Consider the following 22,144-nt stretch of genomic DNA (forward strand, 5'->3'; position numbering starts at 1 on the left):
GACTATTCCCATCTTCGTACGACTTTAATCAGTCGAAACATTAATTAAAAACTCTAAAAGCGCTAATTTTTCCAAATGGCAACAGTCTTGCGCGTTGGAGATAAAAATACTTTATTTCGAAAAGTGTTACTACTACTAGCTTTCAAATCGTATAGTTAATAAAAATATGTAAGTGTTACAAAATCTATACATGTAAAGAAGAATGTTTGTTCGCGTTAGTGATTTCCGATCAATTATGATAATTTCTTTGCCACATTTAATCGACCTAAATTGAATATAGGTGAAATATTGGATTTAACTTGAGCCTTTGCTACCATTTGAAAAGAAAGACGAAAATCATTAAAAACTACTCGCCATTGTTGCTGATATAATGAGAGAAAAGAATTGGTTTATCTTTCTATCAAAATTTGTTATGTCGGTTCCATATCGCATCAGACTGAAAAATGTAGGACTATAAATCGTATTTTTTGCATCGTTATTAAAGAAGGATTACAGCGGTATCGTCCTCTCTATTGCTAGATGCATTACTCTCAATCTAACGTAACTGGCATCTAGTACTTCCGCTAGTGAAATTATCAGGTTCAATGTTCCGCCTTACTTTCTTTGGGAACATGCAAGGACCTGACGCGGAACAGGGAGCTTACTAAAGTTATGTTCAATAAATGTGCGAAGTAGACAAGATACACGGGAAGGGTATACGAAACCCTTTATTTTTCACTCTTTACAATAATTTCCGTACTTCGGAATACAGAGACCAACTACTTGTGGTCTGAACGTAAGAATATAAAAATATTTAACTAAACTCTAACTTAACTTTTGAATAATAAACAAAGGCCTACGTGGAAGATTGGCCTTATTTTAACAGGAAGCCGTATGTAGTACAGAGAACTGTTAACACTACAATACGTTTAAAAATTATCACGAGGATTAAACCTCTGACCTGCAAGGCAACCAGCAACTGAGTAAAACTGCTAAAGTAAGCGGCCTGCTTCGACTAACTCCATCCTCTCTCTCGCTTGGCAAAAAGCCACAACTTAAGTACTTGGCGTTCGCCAGACAAATTTGCATTAAGTTAAAGCTTTTAATTCTGGCCGGAAGTAGAAAATAAGAACTGATAGTAAAGATTTAAAATAAAAATAAACGTTAGTAAAACTTAAGATCCTTACAAAATAATAAAGCTAACCTTTTATTTTCTTTTACCTCTTGTTTCCATAAACAGTTATGACAACAGCGATGACTCTTTCACACAATAGAAGTAACGTTTGAGAGTAACTGGCTGATAGAGGAAAGGAATTAGGTTGCAGATTACCAATCAATCGTTGTAACCAGAAAATTGTTATAAGATCCATATTTTTGTATGTGGATTCCTTATAGAATTAGTGACTTTTCATCCAAATTCATAACCAGCACGTCACTTGTGCAGATCCAATTAATTAAATGCGGCAAACAGTATATTGCTAGACATAGCTTCTTTGATAAGTGGAACCACTTGCAACACTAATGAACATTAACGATACAAATGAAAGTATTAACTAACACTAGCTCGCATGTTTCAGATTCACAGTTTTGGATTTAAACATGAGCCGTATGATGTTTTTGAGAAAAGAAATAGCTTGACATGAGCAAAATTTGGAAATGTATTTCCAGAAAAGGCATTTGTTTACTGATTTATAATGTGTTAATTTCAAAAAAACTCGCAAAGAGAAATTATAAACGAATTACAGCATTTTGCCATAATTTTATTTGCTAACAGTTTATTAAAATTCCGAAAACTAGGTGTTCAGACAAAGTATGGCGGAATAACTTCAATGTTTAGTCATTAAAAGTGATTTTAATGAAACTAACCACAGTAAAGAGTGAGCTTCACGCAAATACCACATATATATTTCTGAGAGAAAGATTACAGATTAACTGCAACTGAAGGAATGAATAACTTCAAGCAGATATGCTTACAATATACAGGAAAATATTTCATATGTAATCCAAACTTGTAAGCTTGATATTAAATACTCAAGTTCAAATTTCGGGAAATTTATTTGCATAAATTCCTCTGAAACAATCATCTTAAAAGTTTACTAGTTTGGTAATTTCCAACACCGATAGCTATTTCGTCCTATATTATTATCAGGGCTGGAATGAAAATTTTCTATTTTTTCAAGAATCGAAAATATTGTGTTAATAAATCTACGCAGTGAAATTACCAATATGTATCTGAGGAGTTTTACTTGCATTTTAGCTGTCGAAATCCTGTCCAATTTGAATCAAAGCGTAGAACCTTGTGAAGACTTCTACCAGTTTGCCTGTGGTGGTTGGCTGAACAGACATGAAGTTTCTGATATCAAGCATTACATCTCTACCGCTAAAGAAATTGAAAACGATATCCACCTTAAACTCCGAGGTTAGTCACCATGGATCACCATGAGATTGATCATTAGAATTAATGAAAAATTGAGAGCAATTTCTTTGTTAATATAAAATAAGTTTTACTTATACACGCTTGAGGATAGCCATCTTTTAAACAGATATCAGTAATGATATCTGTTTAAAAGATGGTAAAAAATATCAGTAATGATATATATATGTATGGGTATAATAGGGATTGTATATCTTCAGAACCAAAGAATTTTCAGAACATTTCTTCTTATCCCACTTAGACACACTCAGTGCTTAAGTCCACATTTGACTGAACGGTTTTAAGAGCACCAAAAACTGATAATTCAAACCGATTTCAAGTCTTTGCGAAAGGGCTTTCTGCATGGGCGTTCCACACTTTTCATCACGCGTAATCTAAATATGAACCAGAACTCTTTAGCCAGGTCTTCTTTCCCTAAGGCATATAAGCTTGGTGTGCTTTGTTGCAAAACAATAAACCCAAATCAATCATCCCTGCGCTTAATAAAAATGTGTTGAAAGACGTGTGCCACTGCTGGTAACTTGTCGCAAACTCCAAACAGATACTATACATTTACAAATAGCCATGCCTTTTTCCCAGATCTGAACCTATGATTACGAAGTCAGCATCACTAACCACTGTACTGGCAAGGCGGGAACGTAGACAAACAGCCGAAACTTACTCCAAAGAATTTTGAGAGGTATTTTACTCGTTCCATATCATACAAATTTATGATAGAATTGAAAGGCACGTCCAGAGATCGAGCCCCGGCGGTGGCATTGCACATTTTTAACATTTTCCTTACTAGGAAAGTTATAAAATGGAGCCCGAAATGCAACTGGGGCCATTAATTTGTCACTACCAGTATTTAGGGATTGGATGCCTGCCTCTATAGTGGTCTTTTAATTGGGTGATAGTTTAAGGTATTTTCCTTCTCCTTACAGCGCGACTTCGTTTTGTAACTAGAAAGAAAGTCCGGTTAGCAATCGGAAGGTGCGGAGGAGTTCGAGTCCTCGCGAGGGCGCAGCATGATATCTCCTTGTCTTAAAAATTTCTTATCTCTATAAATGGCAAAGGAACTATAAAGGCGGTAGACGATAATTATTCCCAGTCCTTTTAAGTTAGTATGAAAGTAAGGTTTTACTTTCTCTTTACTGTGGGCCTTCTGCTGTAACTGGAACGTAAGTCAAGCTAACAACCGGTGGGGTCTGGAGTGCAAGTCCGGGTATCAGATTGCACAATTTTCACGTCTTCCGCTCAGAAATCTAAAACTAAAACCTAAAAACTTTAGAATATTACCAATGCATAACTAGATAATTTAATTTAGGTTTTTGGGACACGACTGATCACATTTTACATTATGAGAAAAACTCGTTGCCTAGTCACTAGTTAAAATTTTGATTGAATTTACACAAACTACATATTCAAATTTTAATTAAAATTCAAGCAACATGGAAAAGTATAGTTTATATACGAAAGCAGTATTTAATTGCTTAAATGATTAACCATTTTAAATGATTTACTTAAATATTAGGCAACAGCTAACTTATACAATCGGGCAGTATGTAAACCGATGACATGATTTATGCATAAGTTAGCAAACTACTCGTTGCATAAATATTTGAATTTGAAAACAGTCGCTCATCTTACAAACTTTATTGAATTGTTTTGCATATGTTGTGGCAAAATAGTTTAACTTTTATTTATTTACCTTAATTGTTCGGCAGTTTTTGTTATCAGTTGATTAACTTCATAGATAAATATATGGATAAACGGGAATTGATCCTTTTTTACTTCCGTATAATGAAATACTGGTTACGAATACAATTTCTGAAGAATAAGTACTTTTCCTTTTATTTCTAGATCTGGTTTAATGAAATGCTGGTTACGAATACAATTTCTGATGAATAAATACTTTTCTTTTTATTTCTAGATCTGCTAGAAAATACAATGACAAAAAATGAATCTAAATATGTTTCCGATTTAAAATCATCCTATGACAAGTGTAAGAAAAAAGGTAAGACTTATTCTAAATTATGCATCTTTCTGTCGTTATACCTAAAACATAATGGAAATGTTCAAAATAGCTTTATCACGTAGCATTTCAATAAGTACGGACTTTTCAGATATCCCTAATGAAATATATAATAATACGTCAAATGTGAAAAATTAGAACCTGATTAAAATGAATAATTATAATTTCGGATGCATCGAAATAGATCTTTCAATAGATGTACTACAAATCTACGGTTTAATCTCTGTAATTAGAGAAGATAGAATCTCTGTATGAGTTTGTTGGATAGAAACGAATAAATACAGAGCTACGAAAGATGGAACATACGTTAATGATAAAAGTGCTCACGTAGATGCAATTTTCAAAATTCGATTCAGAGATTTTTTAGTTTAACGTTGAAATAAATGTTATCGATTTTTACATAAGCCTTTAATTAACGAAAAATTTAAATCTCAAAATTTTGCTACTTGCGTAATCACATAGCTTACCGGAAGTAATTTCCGAAGCTTCGAGATCATTTGAATAAGATATTCTATTGAAGAGTTATCGACGCCACTCGTAATTTCCGGTTTCTTCAGCCTAAGCTATTTTTCCAGCCTAAGCTATGTCAAAAAATATTCTAATTTATTCATGTGCGGCTCGAACGAAGAAAAGACCAAAATCTGTTTCCCACAAAAAGAATTATAATGGAATTCCGTTTTCCAAAACAATACCTCTCCACGTCATCTACATTATGGTACCACAGACTTTAAACAATGAATTATTCTAAATTAATGAGTTATTTTTCAAATAGAGAGCAATTGAGTAAATGCCTTTCTTATATTTCAGGTCACGTAACGCTTTAGAATGTTAACTGTCAACTAAATTTAATGAAGTTGCATCAAACATTAACACTAGTGTTGTTGTTGTGACTAATCTCACTTGTCTGATATCAGAACCAACCCACGAATTTCATCTTGGCAAGATTGCGCTTGTCGTTGGTGAGAGCCTTGGGCATTGTACAGGGGGTAGTATGCCTTTGCTCAATTCCGCCCTCACTTTTGAAGAGGAGCACCCCGAGGGGATGATCCAGGGGCCTCTTACCCCTCTTTCTCTATTACCAATCTCTCAGGACATTTTGATAATATTCTTACTGCACAGATACGATATGCATACAAACATCCAAGTCTGCTTCGAAATTCGAAACCGGGCCCTTTGGTACGGCAATCCGAGTCACTAATCCACGATCTCGGATGGGCGGCAAAACATTAATATTTCTAGCCTAAGTCCAGATTCGCGAAATATCATCTAATTATTTTTAAAATACAGTGTCACGTATTGGACATCACTGTTTTAAGGCACTTCTTTGTCTGCATTCCAAATCATTTTAAACAGAGAAGGCTAAAATGTATTTAAAATGCATTTCAGAAAGCAAATGCTCTAAAAACTTGTCAACGGGATTTTTTTCTCCCCCATAGGAGGCCCGACAGGGGTGAAACAAGCGGAGAAGATTAATTCTTCGGAAAAGACTCATCAGGAAAATTGGCAAAGCGTCTCTGACATTCTGAAGACTCTTGGTGGGTGGCCAGTATTGGAGGGAGAAAAGTGGAATTCGTCTTCATTCGACTGGCTTCAGACTCTTGTTGAGCTCCGCAAGATGGGCTTGAATCACGATATCTTTATTCAATTATATGCTGAGAATGATGCCAGTAATAACACTGTGCATGTGATAAAGGTAAATACTCGTCAATACATGAACTGTATTTCATAATTGCTTTATATGATAACCGAAAAAGTATGTAACTTTCGCGCCTTAGCAACTGCTCGGAATATCCATTACTCAACAAAACGCTAAGAAAATGAATCACTGTAAAGCACTATACGTATCATACAATTTTGAATTATTTAGGTGTTATATAGAAGAATTTAATACACGTAAATTGTGGTTGGCATTTAACCTTCTAAGCGGCAAGGCCGTATATATACGGTCTAGAATATGTTTTGTGATATCTGTAAGAACGTATATATACGTGCATATTAAAATATGTCAAAGAAATTAAGGCAATATATCGAAAGAAAATAAATCAAGATATGAAATACCAGGAGAGTTTTTACATTAAAATCAAAAAAATAATTTGTTCTCCTAGTAGTTTTAGGAAATTTGTGCTTTCTTAGAGGAAACCTTGGTTGCTCAGAGGGTTTTAATTAAATTTTTGGTATACTAACTTTTATTCAAATCAAATGAACGCAAAGAAATGCAATGAAACAAACACGTTCAAGTATAAATGTGTTTAATGATTTTAACATTAAACGTATCTAATCTATTGAACACAAATATTTACTTACAATTACAGCAAAGTGATTGTGTGTTATTAATCCGTTGTTCCTACTACACTATGAGTTAAAAAAATTGTCATTGCAAGTGCAAACGTTATTAAATTTTTTTAACAAAAGTGTGAGTGGAGAAGTTTATTATTTGATCATTTTACATAGTTTCTCAAAATTCCTAAAATAAAATTTCATACATGGTTTCTAAATCTTAGTACAGAAAGGAAATGAGGGTCCGGAATGATCTTCGAAAAGATCAGATTGCCGGTGCCTGTCTCATTGGTGCACCTTCTGCCTCAGCTCTAAAACCATAGGAGATGTGAAGAAGTAATGGATTCTAAACTTGGACAGCATTCAATATTCCCAGCAAAACATCGTCTGAGAGGCACAAACATTTATGGTAGACAAGCAAAACTTACTGACTTCAGGTTAAAAAGGTCATATTAAAGAAGACTAAGTCTCAAAAAAGAAAACTATTGCCAAAATGGGGAACATTGAGTTTAATATGCGTCTACAGATGAATTCAGCTTAATATTTATGGGACAGTTTCTTCTTCAGAAACCCTTTGTTTTACAGATAAATGCAAAATAGAGACCACACTGTAAACAGTGAATCCTGATGAAATTAATATTTTATCTCTATATAAGACATTGATTCCACACTAGAAATAATTCATTTTGTTACCTCAGAATGACCATAATGATACACAGAAACTAGCTGAGGTCTGCATAGGTAGAAGGAATAAAAGCATAATGACTTGATCCTACTGTTCTTTAAAGTTTCATTCTCCAAAAACCTGACACTACATGCTTGTTTTGCTTCTGGTTATTTGGCCTAAAATTTAAGAATCTAGCCATTTCTGCCTGCAGTTCACGCATTTCAATCGAATCACAGTTTTGGTGAATCAAATAAAAGCTTTTCATATGTATCTTAGATATGTACAAAGAAAGAATTCATTAAGTGCTAAGAAATGTATGATCCAATACTCATATTTTTATCCTCACCGGTTAAATAAATAGGCAAAGCTTAATGTACTATTGATTCAAGAGTTGATGACTTGAGAACCAAGTTGAAATTCCAAACAAAAATAATTCACTGTATGCTTAACTCATTTTTTTTTAAAATTTAATAGGAAGAGCAACCCTTTCTTTTTCTTTTAACAATTAACCTCACTCTCACCCATAACAACTCCGCGAGATCTTGCAGATTTTAAGATTAAGAAAATTCTGAATTTAATGAAATAACAAGAAAAATTTAGTATCACCCAACTGAGGATCCAAGACAGAGGTCTCCTGGCAGAAACATGTAACAGCTAATTCAGGCCAGTGGATACCCTTGACTGTCCATCAGGATTCAGAACGGAAGAGAGTCAATTTAAAACTGGTAATCTGGTTCCATAAATTTCACAACTGAGGTACCATTGAAGTGCACAGGATCAGGCGAATGCAAGATGGTTGTTCATCAGGATTCAGAACGGTAGAGAGGCAATTTAAAAAACTGGTAATCAGGTTCCATAAATTTCATAACTGAGGTACCATTGAAGTGCTCAGGATCAGGCGAATGCAAGTTGGTTGTCCCTCAGGATTCAGAACGGTAGAGAGGCAATTTAAAAAACTTGTAATCACTTGGAATTATAAATAACTTCTCATTTACTAACTGTAATATTTAATTTTTATAAGTAATAACGATACACAGGTAGATAAATCATTGTTAACTGTTCTGCATTCGGGAAAACTAAGAAAGAGAGAGAGAGAAAATATACTTAAAAATTTCACTCACAGATGGAAAACAGTTTTTCCTGATTAGCAGGAACCTTAGTGTCCAATCCACATGGAAATGAGCCAAGCCCATTTTTCTGTGACAACCCTTTCTGAAGCGTCTAAAAATTATTAAGAATCACGAGTGGAAATTACAGTCTAATAATTCTTCAAACAGCCAGGAATCGCTTTATCTGTCCATTAGGTGGGAACCAATAGTCCAATTTAGAAGGCTCTTTATTTCAATTGAATAACAGGTAGCTGAATATACTCCAGTTTTTAGCACAATCACGTGCATCATCGAAGCGGTAAATCAACATTTTATGCTGAATATTTCGGAAAAAACTCTTGGAGATAAACCGGCGATTCAGGTGAAGAGAGAAAATCGGTGCTAAATTTTCTTGGTAGATTTTTCTCTATACATCTCAATCAGCTCTCAGTAAAAATGCTCTTTCCAGCTCGCACACATTTCTCCATACATCACGCAGGAAAATGTTCCTTGCATCTCGCACAAAACTTTTAAACATCCCGCAGAAAAAAAATGAATCCACTAGAGCAAAGGAAAACGCAACCTAAGTCCTCTTGTCCCGGCAACCGGCCGCACGGCAAAGCCGGCAGCAGGGCAAAACGCCCCTCGTTCGCCTTTTTTTTCACCTCGCGGCTGCTCAAAATTCACTCAAATCAGACTCCGCTTCAGCCATCACCGCAGCCCGCTGGTACAAATCGCTCGCCCCGCAAAGGGGGAGCTCCGCAAAACTTTCTGCTTCTCCTTTTTCTTTTTTTTCGCTCAAAAATCAGAATCAGAATGATCTCTAGCCTGGTGCAAGCACCCAGGAAATCTCGGTTTCTCCGCCTCTGTAAGTTCATAGGCTTTCAAAAAATCATAAAATTAAATCTTATCAATCCCGGAATTTTATGTTATCTAAATTGAGAAAATGACACACTCATGACGAATCAAACACCAGAAAATCTGACAATGCAATCCGAAAACATCTGCACTCACAACGTGAGAAAAAAAAATAGACCCCCCCAACTAACAAGCGAAACTAGCTTTTACGAGCATCCAATTACCTAACCCCCACTGTCTTGAAGTACGCAAAACTGCAAACTTTACAAAGCGACAGGAAGACAATTTCCGTTTCACATGCCATGAGTTAAAAGGACCCTACTGCCTCCATTGTTAGTAGAAAAAAAAGGCTATAACCAATAAACCAGATGTGTTTCCTTGCAACCGTCTCTCGCCTTTGTTACAATTCCTACTCAAGAATAATGAGTAAATAAAACCTTAAGAGCTTAAGAATACTTTTTTCCAGATTAAAATACACATGAATACAAATAAAAATATTAAAATAATAATAACTTGAAACAGATATTAATAATTGAAATTTGCGACATAACAATATTAACGTGTATGTACTACGTATTATTAGTATAACAGTTAGTCGCAAATTTCTGAAGATAAATTCTCCACTATTATAAAATTAAGAACCTATTGAAGACGGACAAGTGTAACTTTAATAATTTAAATGTAATTCTTAGTTTGATATTATTGGTTTCCTAATTCGTTCGAGGAGGGTGCACTTTGAAGAACCAATCAAACCGACGGGTGTGGCTGCTTTGGGTACACATCTGTTAATTAGAGATTTAAGCATTATGAGTTTGAGCTACATTTTAAGAGTTTAAAGAAAAGTTTTCGATTGCAATTTGAGTTTCAATTTAAATGCTGATATATTTTATAATATACACTCTTAAATTTATATATTAATATAGTTATTATCATTTATATGTTAATAGTTTATCAAAGTTATATAATAAAGTGAAAATGATAGCTAAAAATAAAAGTATTTATTTGAACTTTCACAAATCATAGGCTTTAATAAAAGACGTTAGCATAAGAAAATGTAAAAATTTAATAATAAGTAGATAAATAAATATTCGATATAAACAACAACATAGTTTTTAGGCAAGAGAAAAATTGATTATTTTGAAGTCATAAGCAGGGAATGCTATAACTTCTGCTAGAACCACATGCCATATATATATATATATATATATGTATGTATATAATCATCTATGGGGATTTGGAGATGTGTGAAAATTCTCTAAGTAGGTTTTCTTAAAAGTTCCGAAGAGGGCTGGGTAGAATACACATACTTCTCCGAAGCACATCCCGTAGATACTATATGGAATTTATGTCCTTAATCATTCCATGCGAATACGGAATGATTAGTGACATAAATTAATAATTTCCAGTTCTAATAGTGACAATGCCTGACCTATGAACTCCTGCGTTGTTGTCTCTGAAATCGGCATCAGAACTCTTAAGGCATGGGTGAACATGTTGAGCAAAAATGGGATAATAACCTCTATAGAATACTGCAGTCACTATACCACGAGATAAGCTGTGGAAAAGGAAATTTAGGAAATTTCGGTCATAATCATCGAACAACAGCTTCTGTATGCGTGACTTACACGAAACTAAGATATAGGTTTTCTCCAAATCAGTAAGTTTCTGAAGAAATATGTAACCAAATTGTGAGTCATCCGGGAAGGGTAAAGTTGTTCGGTATATGTTGAAGGCATTTACTCAATCAATGGTGAATAAAATTGCTAGCTTTGAAATATTTTGGAACAAATGGCAAAATATATTTAGAATTGTTTAAAAAATAAACATACGAAACATTTAAGGATAAAAATATATTTTTCTTTTTGGTTTTATAATATGTGATGTATTGATATAAATCTTGAAATGTTTGATGATGTGTAACGTTAGTTACTTATTCCCAATGAACAATATGAGACTTTTACTTTTAGCCAAATCACATGGAGATCATCAATGTTGGTGTAGATAAAATCGTGGAATGCCCGTAATTTGTCTGGCTTCGGTTTCTAATGAACGAAATGGCTGCATATAATTTTCATGTTTTGCATTATGTGATATATGAATACGAGCCACTTTCTATTAGTACTTCTTTAACAAAAGCAAAAACCTTAAAAGCAATCAATCGTCGCACAAATTAACCAAACCAAGCGAAACAAATAACATAATTTATTTTATTTTCAAGATGGACCCAGTGTTGTCAGGAATATCGAATCATACGTATTTATCGTATAAGCAAAATGATTCATCGATCGATAGTTTGCTCGAATCCATGATGGAAGTAGCTCAGCAGTTGAATGGCAATATCGACACTACAGTGGATGATTTTCGAGAAGTTGTCAGTTTTGAAACCATATTTGCCGAAGTAAGTTCTTAACTTGTTTTATTGCTTGTTTGTTTTGCTAGTCTATATTAATATTCACTTCTGAGAATCAGGTTACGCTAATACGAAATTTAAAACAACCACTCAAGTTTTTACATACAGCAAGAACTTTTTTTATGGGAATCATATATGTTCAACAATTTTTCAGTTGATGTAAATTCTAAAGCTCATATGAAAATTTCTCTTTTGATTTAAATACGTAACAGTAACTTAATCTTGCAATAGTAGAATTAAGCGAACTCAACGAATCGCAGATATCTCTTTTAAAATCTTACTTTCTTCATTTTGTTTTGTCTCAATCTCTATAGAAGTTTAAAAAATATGAGTATCAGATGTGAAAGGCCTGCTTGAAACCTTTTCGCGAGAGGATACAAACATTGCGGATTTGTTACAGTTTATTTATGCATTTTGTTACAAGACAGCATTTTATTTTTCTGCTGCTATCATTCACACGTATTCTGTAAAAGAGAATGAGGAAGTCTGAACACAGTGAATAACTCATATTATAAGGTTATATTTAGTCTAATACTCAAACCTTAGTAAACCTTAACAAATATGCAGCAAATAATCGTTTTGTCTGAGATAGAGCGATAAATATCATGCCTGATATTTCTTAGGGAAACAAAAGCTGCATTTATCTTTTTCTAATATCCAGCACAAAAGGAAGAAGGTTTAAGGCATAAATAGTACGTTTAATTTAAAAGTGGACCTGAGAGTTAAAGAGTATACAATACTGTGCATATTTGGCCTTGAGTGCGTTCTTCGTTTTCTGTAATTTTCCGATATGGTTGAGAAGTTTATAAACCTGTGAGGGCGGAAAGAATTCTTCTGGAAGAGAAAAAGGTTGTTACCATTTTAAATCAGCTATTTTTCACAGATGACCTATGGTGGCGTCTTAAGCGAAATATCTGCAGCATAAATCTCTGAACCTGTGCATTTGTTTATCGAATTATTTATGTACCCTGAAAAATCTAGTGGCTTGTGTTTTATGTTAAGTTTGCGAATAATCGATCCCTGTTTTATTAATAGTGATGCTAATACCTATCAAGATTCTGTCTAAAATGTCATTGCATTGTTACAGAAGAATAAATGTCTTTCTTGGTCATAGTAAGCTGGTGAGCTGGTACGAAACGTCATGCACAATATTCCACCATGAAGACGTTAAAGCAGTGTTTTGCCGGAAGGACCATACATCGAAAAGTCAGTAGTATTAAGATGCGGCAAAATATGATCAATATACAGATCACGTTTTGAGAAGATGTGAATAATAAATTGTGCATATAAATAGCTCAAATGCCTTACAAGAGTTTCAAGTGGATGAGTTATTCAGTCTTTGAGACTGTAAGTAAAGCTTCATAGGGTTGCTAGGAACATGATGGAATGTCTAAACTTGTGAATTATGGGATGGGGGGCGCAACACATAACACTCCCTGAACACACTAAAATGTTCTTACACTTAACACACTGAAATTTACACTTAATAGTTACCGTTATATGTAAATTTGTAGATCACTGAGAAATTTAAATAAAGATATTTCTTATAGTAGGTATTTACATTAAGTAAAAAATTTTTGTTCCAAATTGAAAGAAAAAGTAAGTAATAAACAGAACGCTTCGTTCATATGTCTTTTTGTATTATTTTACACATACAATATAGTTTTCCAAGTAATATCTTAAGCATTTTTAAAAATGATGATTATCCTTTCTATAGCTCTCTTCTCCACAGCAAGAGACACAAGACATTAGCAATGCAAGTAAGAATTATACAGTTCAGGAGCTCATGGATGAGGTACCTCAGGTAAATTATTCTTCTACGAACACATTTATTAAAACAAAATAATTAGATATCCTTAGGCAACTACTGAAACTCTGTTTCAAAATATAAATTTATGTTTACAAATGGGAATTTATATATTTTTTGCCTGTGTTTCTTACAGTGGTTTGTTTGATTGTCAAGTAAAAATGGCTTAACGATTGTTTTGCCTTTGTGGTCATATTTGTCTTTCATGTACTGAATAAGGTTTTAACCAATGTATGTGAAATTTTAATAGATCTGTTTATAAACTGTATTCTAAATCAGGAAGGTTTTTAAAATTGTCCTTTTATTAGTTATCATAATTTCATCATCCTATGTAACAATAATTTCTTGCAAATGGCAGGGTTTTTCATTAATTAATTTGTTGTCGTTTTTTGCCTTTTGTTTCACTTTTATTTCCATTAAATCTTGCCAAGATAAATGCGCAGAATTCTTGATTTCGAGTGAAAGCTTTTGCATCTATTACTGATCTATCACTCTAGCTCGTTTCTCTGCAACTGAAGTGCTTAATTAGCTTTAGTTTCTCCAATCGTAATTACTTTATGAAAACGTAGAGAGCTGAAGTAAAGCTTATTTAGGCTGGCTCGTGTAATTTTGTAATTAATACTTTAATTTGTTTGGGCTACCTTGTTCAACTTTATTTCCAAGTGTACCACCTTTTACTTTCTTGCCATTGGATAGTTTGTATACCTAGTTAGTAGCTGACGAAAAATAAAAAAAAAATGTATCCTAAATCTTCATCTAGCTATGATTTTATTTGACTTCATTGTGCATTTACTGTACATTAAGATGAGGCAATAAATAATCAATCTGACTTCGCGTTTAAGAATGACAGTACTGGATTAAAACCTTTGCAGTACTTTGGAACCGTACAGTGACAATGAACAATTAATGTCCATAGCCGAATATGCCGGGAGATTATACAAAGTTTACTTTAAGCCCTGTAATTGTGCAAGTTAGAGGAATACCAGCAACCCCGGAATGGATGCTTTTAGGTATCTCGTGGATGCCATGCGAGCTTTGAGGATGTCATCTTTGGAGAATCTATGTGGAAGGACTGAAAATACACTTTTTCTCTTTCTAACTGGGAAGCTACAGCTTCAACGTTGAAAGAACAGTACTGAGCTAGTTGAAGCTAGAAAGTACTGAGCTAGTTGAAGGGAGCCGGAAAAAATCTGTTAAGTGAATAAGGCGGGGAAACTTATAACTTTGATGTAGCATATTTATTTGCATAATCTCCCTTGTTGTTATTAATTTTATGATATGAAAATCGAGCGAAGAAAATTATGCGACTAACATAATTTCCGAAAGATGCTGTCGCAGTAAGAACAGGACAAATTAATAGTATTCATGGATAAATTACCGGTAACTATCACACAATTATATATTTAAAAGGAACTTATGTAATAAGAATATGTAATAGCATTAACACCAAAATATCTATTAATATATCTTAATTTAAGCTTTCTTCTATGTAGCATTTTGCGTCGTTCTTTGTGTTATCCACTGCTACTACCTAGGTCTCAAATCACCTAGTGCTGCCTGAAATAGCCTGCAAGTCGCTGATATCATTCTTCAGTCTATCTTCCGACTTGCAATAATCTTCAGAACGATCTGGAGCATTACGAGATCTTCACTGTTATTGCTACATCAATCAGAACTCATGCACCGCAAACCATGAGCAAATCAATTAGTAAGGTGAAACGAAGCTTTGCGTGGACGAATCTAACTTAAACTTAAAGAGTTTGCTTTCTGAACTCTTTGAGGAAGGTAAAAATTAGGTAAATACATAAAAGTATTTCAGAATCCTTTGCTAAAAAGCTAGGGGAAATAATGCAAATAAATACGGTACCTAAAGCCGCACTAGTTAAATCAACTGCCACCAGTAAGTGATAGGACTCGGCTGAAGTCTAAATTATTAGAGAAAATATATGTTTCCAATTCATACCTTGACGCCCTGTTAGCATGGTGTTAAATAAACTAGTACCAAAGACTTGCTCCTGAATTTTAAGCCCGAATGAAAACATAGTTGTTTATAGCGTCTTTGGGACAAATATAGGTAGAAGTGAGCGGGGATCCAGCATTTCATCATTGGAAGTCCAGCCTCACTAACTGCGCAATTTCACCCCAATATTGAGAGAGAACACCCGGAAGTAGCCGATCCAAGGATCTCCAGCCACTCTTCCACTCCCGCCAACCTTTAGCATTTGAGTATATTCTTGCCGCACAGATAATATGTGCTTAGAAACATCCATGCTTTCTCCGAGTTTTGAACATGGGTCCACCTCTACGACAGTCAGCTTCACTAACTATTATACCGAGTGGGCGGTTAGTGTCTTTGCTACAAGGAAGCATTTAAAATATTGCCTAGTTCAACGTCGTCTTGAGAGGCTAGCAGTAAATAAACAGATTTGGGTTTCTCCTCTCCGGCCGCCGGCTGTTCTTCATGAAAATTGGAATGGAACTTCTCTTTCTCTTGTGTTTCAGTTAGTTGGGTTTCTGTGTTGTACCCCAGTGTTTTGAGGTGGTCTGGTGCTTTCAAAATATTCAAACTGATTTCATCGTTTTGAGTAATGAGGCAACTAAATGACCTATCAGTTTATATTCTCAACGAGTGCTTACGAGTGCTTGATTGGTAAAATGGCCAGCTGTTAGGAAAAAAGACGCGTAAAGAATAGTTTTTAAATGTTCAATCTGGCAGAGATTTTTCTGAACTAAAATGCTGCATCGCGTGATTTCCATGAAAGAAAGTCTTCCGCTAAAATTTCCAGGGCTATTAATTTCCAGTCACTTCCACTACTTTCCAGAATTATTCAATCGAGGTAGGTTTGAGCATAGAAAGAGCTCCTTTCAAAAGACCACACGAGAAATATCAGGTGACTTCGCAAGACTATGTTGAAAAAGATCCATGGAATACCAATATGATTTAATGTTTTCAAGGACTGCAGTTTTTCATTTCGAAGTACGACTTGTTGCTTTATATCCATGACGTTTCACACTTTGAAAGTTATTGATATAAAAAAATGGAATTTCTTCCACGAATACTGGACGTAAAACTTTCTGTTGATAGCACGTTGAGTTGCTTTTAACATTTTTTCCCACTATCCATAATGTCGTTTCCCATCGTAAAAGAATCCTGAGACAATAATAAAGCTGTGACTGAAACGTTCTTAGCTTTGATGGAACCAGTTTTGTGCATTTTTTTCCTTCGTTTTCAATATTAAATAAACCTTTCTTTATTGCAGTTACCTAGGTAAATCCACGCCTCATCAAGGGCTACAACGTATTTCCATTTATCTCTAACTAAGTACACTGCTGGCCGAGAAACGACATCTGAAGCATTGCATAAAAGAAAAGTTATGTAGTGGATTTTGCATTCGGAAAGTCCTTTGCAAAGCTGGAGTTTGCACAGAATATCGTGTTATGCCTCAAATAAGAAGGGGAAATGCTTACCATCAAGTTTCGAAATGCGATACAGGTAGGATAGTTGCCTATCGAAAGTGTAGATTATCGTTCCGTGACATCGCCGGTCGCACTGGTCGACATCCAACCACTGTCATGCGAATATGGAATCAATTGATTGCTGAAGGTCATACTGAACGGCATGCAGGATCTCAACGTTCCTCCATGACTAACGCCAGAGAGAACAGCAGATATTGTGAGGTCAGCCCTGCGAAATCGTACGACCACATTACGGAGCATTAGTCAGGGAATGGGCATGTTCCGAGCACGCACCAAGTAAAGGCCGTTTTAGCTGTCAGGGTTGGCAGCTGTTTCTACTAATTTTGCACTTCTCTAAACTCAGAGTGCTTACAAAGTCGTAAACTTTGCACTTCTGTAAACAGATTGCTTACAAAGTTGAAAATTTTGTCTTCATGCCATAGGATTTATGCACAATAAGTACCTTTTTTTGCATTTGCTTTCCTTCATAGTGTTGCAATGGCCAGTAGTATAATTTCCAAAGGGGTTATACCCAAGTGTTCTGCATACAGCCGTATGCTTAAGCAAAAGCTTCTGAAAATTATGTTTTTAGCTTTTTTAAGTTATAAATCTTGGTTTATTGTTTATTTATTGTTGCTACAGATGTAGTTAAAAGAATTTGTAATTGAACTGCTTCAGAAGATTTTCTCTTGTTACAAAAGATTTTTTGGAGTCTTTTTTTCCATGTGAAAGTATTTATCGACGGTTTTTCCATTTTCAATTAGTAATCCTGCTTATTTTGCACTTAGATTTTTAATACCATGCATTTCATAACGTTTCTGAATTATCGAATAGAAATATTTATAAGCGCAAAAAACAATTCTTCAATTCACAGCTTGTTTACATCTGTCATTTGGAAGCATGAATGAATTTAAAAGTATCAGAGGATAATTCTTATTTCAAATAATCTGTTTTTCAGTAATTTGTAATCGGAAACATTTGCTTTTTCTTTCGCACTTTATCGAAATTATTCTAAAAATATGTAAACAACCTGTGCATTTTGGTATATATATGAAAATTTTCAGTTTTACTTTCTTGCAGATTAACTGGATTAAGTATTTCAACAGAATGCTGAATGGCCAAATTAAAAATAAAACGTTAGTTGTTATGGATAAGAATTTCATTATCAATTTTGCCGAACTCATCACAAAGACAAACACGAGGTAAGACTAATTGCATAAGAGTTTCCACTTTCGTAACTAGTTGCTAAAATATTATTTATATATAATGAAAGAAGTAAACTACTTAATTAAAAAGAGAGAGTGAAGCTAAAAGTTAAAAAAAATCACTGCAATCTAAAACTCGATGATAATCAAATTTATATTAATTTTTCATTTTCATTCTCGAAGGCAAGGAAACAAATTTTGTAATTTTATTGGGATGAATATTAAAAATAATATCTTAATTTAAATTTAATTCTATAAGGCAGACGTTATTTGATCCAGTTCTGTTAAAAACTATGTAAATTGTGATAAATAAAGCCTACGACTATCTCTGCTAGTTATTATCGTCTGCTAGTTGACAATTTTGTTTCCATGCAAAATGGAGCTTTAAAAGATGCAATGGATAGAAGGATCTGTTTGTGCTCTTTACGCAGAAAGTATCGTATTATTTAATTATTAAAAAACAATGTGAAAGCCATGGGTTTCTGATATCTAAAGCTACGATAGGTAATATTGTCAACAAGAAAGGAAAAAATACCACAGTTTGGTTTCAAATGGAAAATTTGTTCCAAAAACATATCCAAGGAAAAAAACGGACTGTTTCAAATGTTGCAATGGTTAAGATCTTTAATAGAGAAAGAACTATAGGGTCGTACTCTGTTTTTACACATAAATAGATTAGATCCTACAAATTAACCTGGCGAATTCTCGCACAGGCGTGAATAACTACCACACAGAAGAAGGGTGAAAATAGCCCTTTATTAATTCAAGATAGTTAACAGAAAGGCACTGTCTTCGTTCGTTAGGCACCGTCAAACTTGGGGTGAAACTAAAAACGTAGAATATAATTCAAGTCAAAATCTAAAATAAGTAATTCTGGATAACCGTAAGTTACGCCTAACATGTGGACTCACAAAAACCTAACAGGCGGGATGACATTTCCGATATGGCCAAGAGGTTTACTAGCGTAACAGCGAAACAACAACGTAACGTGCGCTGGCTAGCATAAACATGCTCATAAATAAACGCAGAGATTCACCCGTTTAAACACGCACCTCACTCCACTTTAAGTTTACATCCTGGTAAGAGAATGTGAGGGAAAGTTGAGAAGTTCAGATAAAGATATCAACTAAAATAAATTTGTTATGGAAAATAAGGAAAACCCTACAGAACCTCAGCCAAATCAAAGGACAAAAACAATCAACTATAAACAGAGGAGGAATTATTCGAAAATTAAAAAAGGAGAAAAATATAATGGGAATATTTGCTTTATAAGAAACATTGTTATGATAAAAATGGCAAATTGATATCACAATAAATGAATCTTAGGTGCATTTAAATGACTGCAATAAAAAATGCATTTAATTTGATCAAAGAGGAGAAAAAAATATTAAAACGTAGTTCAAAGAGTCTAAAAATTTTCAAAGGAATTTATGATTGTTGCTTGTTTCTCATATAACGGCAAATTTAAAATACAAATTCTGATGTGTACACCACATGACTTCCTTGTACTGAATATTCAATTATACACATATTTTCTTGCATTTCATTTAAACTTATTGGATTGAATTAAATCTACTTCGTTGATAGCGCATAAACCACAATAGAATAAATGTACTCTTTAAAATTCACTCTATTTGCTTACCATAGCGACACTCTAGAGCTAGATTCATTTAACAGCGTTATATTTCGTTCATATTATAACTCAGAATGCACAAAATTTATATCATTTAAAGAATTACCTACCTAATTCCTAAAACTGAGAGTAATTCGATCATATGGAGTTTCAGAACCGTTCTTCCCAGGCTTCTTCAGATAAAAATAATAACGGCGTATTTCCAGTTGCCAGGAACAAGGTTTATTCTTAAGCAGGCATTAAAGATATTTGTGATTTGCACAATTCCTCTTCTGGGAAGTTCCATGAGTGCTTTATTAGTGATGCTGTCGAAATATGCTGCTTTATTAGGATTTAATTTAGTATTTAAAGATTTAATTTCATTAGGTGAGGTAGGATAGTTTCTTTTATTTTGGTGGGCGGAGAGAAAGTTGGTTACATGACTGCAGATGAGCGAATTATTTGTGTTGTAGAATTGATTGACGGTAAATTGCTTTTTAAAGGTACCAGCAAATTTATTAGCAATATCTAAAGGTTTGTTAATTATTATATCGTTGTCTTTAATCGGTCATATTATAACTCAGAATGCACAAAATTTATATCATTTGAAGAATTACCTAATCGTTCCCACATGTTTTTTTCAAACACTATAATAAATCTAGAACGATGTATAAACGAAATTAAGCAAACAAAAGAAAAAAAACAGTTTTTCATAGAAGATTCAGTATTTCTCATTCAATTAATTCAAATGATAAAAACTTTAACCGGAAAATAAGAACAACATAATTCAATCATTTTTAAAGCAAAAATGAACAATTTGCAAACATATAAAGTAACGAAACTGAGATCACTGAGCTGGGTAACAGAGTGAATATATATATATATATATATATATATATATATATATACATATATTTATTTATATACGTCTGATGCAGCTGATTGCAACCAAAATACGAGGTGCACATCTACATGTTATAGAAGTCCTACATACAAAATTTTAAAGTTCTGATGCTACTCGTTTTTGAGATATGCCAGATACATATTTACGTACGTACAGACACCACGAAAAATTCTCTTCCGAATTCGATTTATAGCAGTTTTATAATTTTTTGGAGGAATAGAATCTTTCATTCTGTCCTTACGTACAGATGTCACGCAAAAACATCGTTAAATTGCATTCGATAGCGGTCAAAATGGATATTTTCGTTGAAATATGCTGCCTGAAAATTTGCGCGATTACAATACTTCCTTTTTACACTCATGTCCATAAATTAAGGATAATGCAAAATCAGGCAAAGGAAGAGTTAGAAGCAAAACAAATTTGGCTTATTTCTAAAGCTTATTTATTAAAAGGTAAAGAGCAAAAAAAGATGCTATATGTTTGATATTATTAAAACATTTAGCGATTTTTCTCCCTGCAGCATTTTACAAAAACAAACTATTTACAAAAAACCAATATTACATGGTTGGTATGATTGTTAATACATTGTATGTCTCCCAGACGATGCAATACAGCCCGTACAACGCCTAGGCATGCTGAGTATCAAATTATCGATCTGATCTTAGTTATAGTTGTAGGTAACGGGGGACGTGTGCACCATCCCTTTACCAAAAAGTTAACTGACATATGCATCACGTCCACCTCTATCCAGAGATCGTTTAGGGGATATTACACCACTCAAAAAGCAATGCTCTCCGAAGTTCCGGTAGACATGTAGGAGGAGGTTGACGGGCCGCAACTCGTCGGCCAAGCATGTCCCACACGTCCTCTACTGGATTCAAGTCCGGTGAGAGTGCTGGCCAGTCCATACGGGTGATATCCTCCGATTGAAGGCATCCGCTTACGATGTTTGCACGGTGAGGACGGTCGTTGTCATCCATAAACACAAATTGTGCGCCCATGGCGCCGCGAAACAAACGTACATGTTGTTCCACAATGACGTCCCGATAGATTTGGCTCGTCATGGTTCCAATTTGAACATGCAGATCAGTTCTGGAACCCAGAATAATTCCACCCCAAACCAGCACTCCTGCACCACCGTAACGGTGTCGTTCAATGATGTTTTCTTAGTGGTAACGAGTACCTGGGGTTCTCCATATGGACGTCCGGCGAGAATCAGACTGCAAGCTGAACCTGGACTCGTCGGAAAACATCACACAAGCCCACTGTTGCGTTGTCCACAATGCATGCTCTCTACTCCAGGCTAATCGCAGGCGACAGTGAGTTGCAGTAAGTGGAACGCATCTGACAGGTCTGCGAGCATATAGACCAATCTGCCCTAAGCGTCTGTACACGGTCTGCCTTGAAATTGTCGTACCAGTGGCTGAAGAGAG

At 34.5% G+C, this 22,144-nt stretch overlaps 1 protein-coding gene across 1 annotated transcript in view; it reads left to right on the plus strand.

Moving 5' to 3' along the window:
• The window catches only part of LOC118203860 (membrane metallo-endopeptidase-like 1), a 95,254-nt gene that overhangs the window by 17,448 nt on the left and 55,662 nt on the right, over positions 1–22,144 (plus strand). Inside the window, exons 4-9 of the mRNA XM_085812329.1 lie at positions 2,237–2,398; positions 4,326–4,409; positions 5,864–6,120; positions 11,536–11,715; positions 13,445–13,531; positions 18,071–18,192. Of these exons, the coding sequence (XP_085668455.1) occupies positions 2,237–2,398; positions 4,326–4,409; positions 5,864–6,120; positions 11,536–11,715; positions 13,445–13,531; positions 18,071–18,192 (892 nt within the window). The remainder of the gene's footprint in view (positions 1–2,236; positions 2,399–4,325; positions 4,410–5,863; positions 6,121–11,535; positions 11,716–13,444; positions 13,532–18,070; positions 18,193–22,144) is intronic.

This window comes from Stegodyphus dumicola, chromosome 3 (assembly GCF_044657685.1).
Source record: "Stegodyphus dumicola isolate Sdum_Otavi_A_Nest chromosome 3, ASM4465768v1".
NCBI lineage: Eukaryota > Metazoa > Arthropoda > Arachnida > Araneae > Eresidae > Stegodyphus > Stegodyphus dumicola.